The sequence below is a fragment of the Penaeus monodon genome, chromosome 20 (assembly GCF_015228065.2).
Source record: "Penaeus monodon isolate SGIC_2016 chromosome 20, NSTDA_Pmon_1, whole genome shotgun sequence".
In the NCBI taxonomy this organism is placed as follows: Eukaryota; Metazoa; Arthropoda; class Malacostraca; order Decapoda; family Penaeidae; genus Penaeus; species Penaeus monodon.
The window spans coordinates 5,536,491-5,538,184 of NC_051405.1; the positions used below are offsets into that span (position 1 = coordinate 5,536,491).

Sequence of the window (1,694 nt, forward strand, 5' to 3'; positions counted from 1 at the left end):
GCGTTTCAAGGGCATGATAAAGATAGGCCAGGATATTATAAAATAGGAAACAAATGGTATTCTACGCCAAAGTGAACCTTGGGTTCAAAATCCCTTTCGTTATACAGTGCTTATAGAACCTGTTGCCTTGATATTAGAATTACCGGCACCCGTATTGCCAGTTTCCCTTTTCCAAGAAATAAAGACAAGGAAAAATGAAATACAGAGTAAAAAATCATAGATCGGCAGACAATAGACAGGTATGTTGAATATGTTGTCCACTAGCGATAAGTTCTTATTTTCACCGTGGTATTCCTAGAGAGAGAGAGAAAAAAGAAGAAGAAAAAAACGTCACGGCATCTTAGCATATTATATAGAGCCAGCAGACTCGCTGGTCACTTACACACTGATACTCTAAGAGCAAAGACGGAAAGTGTACAAGACAGGTGAGACTGTGACAGTGAATAGTGAAGACAGATTTTTACGCCAGAATCTGTAAGTTATTGGTAGGAACAGTTGGGGAAAAACGTTTAGCAGATATTACAAAACTGGTGTTCTGTGATGACGATTTCTATAAATGAAACCGCAAACTGTCCGAATATAAAAGAACTGGCATGAATCCATTGAAATAATTTGCCGACTCTTACAGTGACCTTGAACGCAGAGCACCTGTGCTGGATTCCCGGAACCTTCATGCCATAAGCTCACTCATTCTTTAGAATGATTCTAGATTTAGTTCCTATTGATTATCAGATTTTCAATAACGAGAATTGCCATCATTATATTGAAGTGAGAAATGCATAGAGCATTCAGTATTAAATACTGTTATATATTATAAAAAATCGAATGCATGTTATGAAAGTCATTATATATAGTAAATTGTCTTTTATCTATACTTCATTATAATTTTGTTATCACCAATATTACGTTCATTCTACGTCATACGGTTTTCATATTGAAATTTTAGCTTTAATATTATTTGATAGCTTGTTTGCCAATTCAAATTAATAATCCTATTCCAGAAGTGGCACCATAATAATGACCTGGAAAGGCCTCCCATATATAATAATTTCATCTCTCATCTTCTCTGCTGCGCAGGTGAGTGTGCTACTATTTCAAAATCATATTCATTTTTAAATGATTTGTCATCAAATACTAATTGGAGTACAAAAATTTTCCTGCATGCTTCAGTGGCCGTTCTTTCACAAGTTTATTTCACACGCCGGCGTATGGCTACACTTTATTCCATAAATGAACTTACATAATACGCAGTGTGGAAAGCGGATCTCATTACCGGTCTTTACTTTTGTCTTCTAACATTACTTCAAGGAATTTGCACCCGGTGTAATAAATATCTGCAGAGGTTACTTGCAAATTTACTATAAACCTTGGCGAAGACTGATCGCCGGTTGGATCGTTCCGGTAGTGATCTTGCTTTCCTTCAGCATCAGAGCATTTATAAGATACAGCAGAAATCAAGAATATTTATCCTTTTCTGGTCATTTATACTGATATATATTGAGAGTCAGTGTGGAAAATTAAATGTAAATTCCTTTGACAACACTAGACAGTTATTCCATGTTACAGTAGTGTTACTCTCCGTGACCTATTAAAAGAACAGAGTTTATTATTCACCTTCACTCCCACAGGATATCAGGAATATCAAGCAAATAAGGCTGGTTGGCGGAAGAACCATAAACGAGGGAAACATACAG

The 1,694-nt window shown here is 36.0% G+C and overlaps 1 protein-coding gene across 1 annotated transcript in view; it reads left to right on the plus strand.

Annotated features, from left to right (window-relative positions):
• Window positions 1-311: 311 nt before the first annotated feature.
• Window positions 312-1,694, plus strand: part of LOC119585903 (scavenger receptor cysteine-rich type 1 protein M160-like) — a 30,936-nt gene continuing 29,553 nt past the window's right edge. The window contains exons 1-3 of the mRNA XM_037934626.1: window positions 312-425; window positions 1,002-1,077; window positions 1,629-1,692. Coding sequence (XP_037790554.1) covers window positions 1,018-1,077; window positions 1,629-1,692 — 124 coding nt within the window. The 5' untranslated portion in view covers window positions 312-425; window positions 1,002-1,017. The remainder of the gene's footprint in view (window positions 426-1,001; window positions 1,078-1,628; window positions 1,693-1,694) is intronic.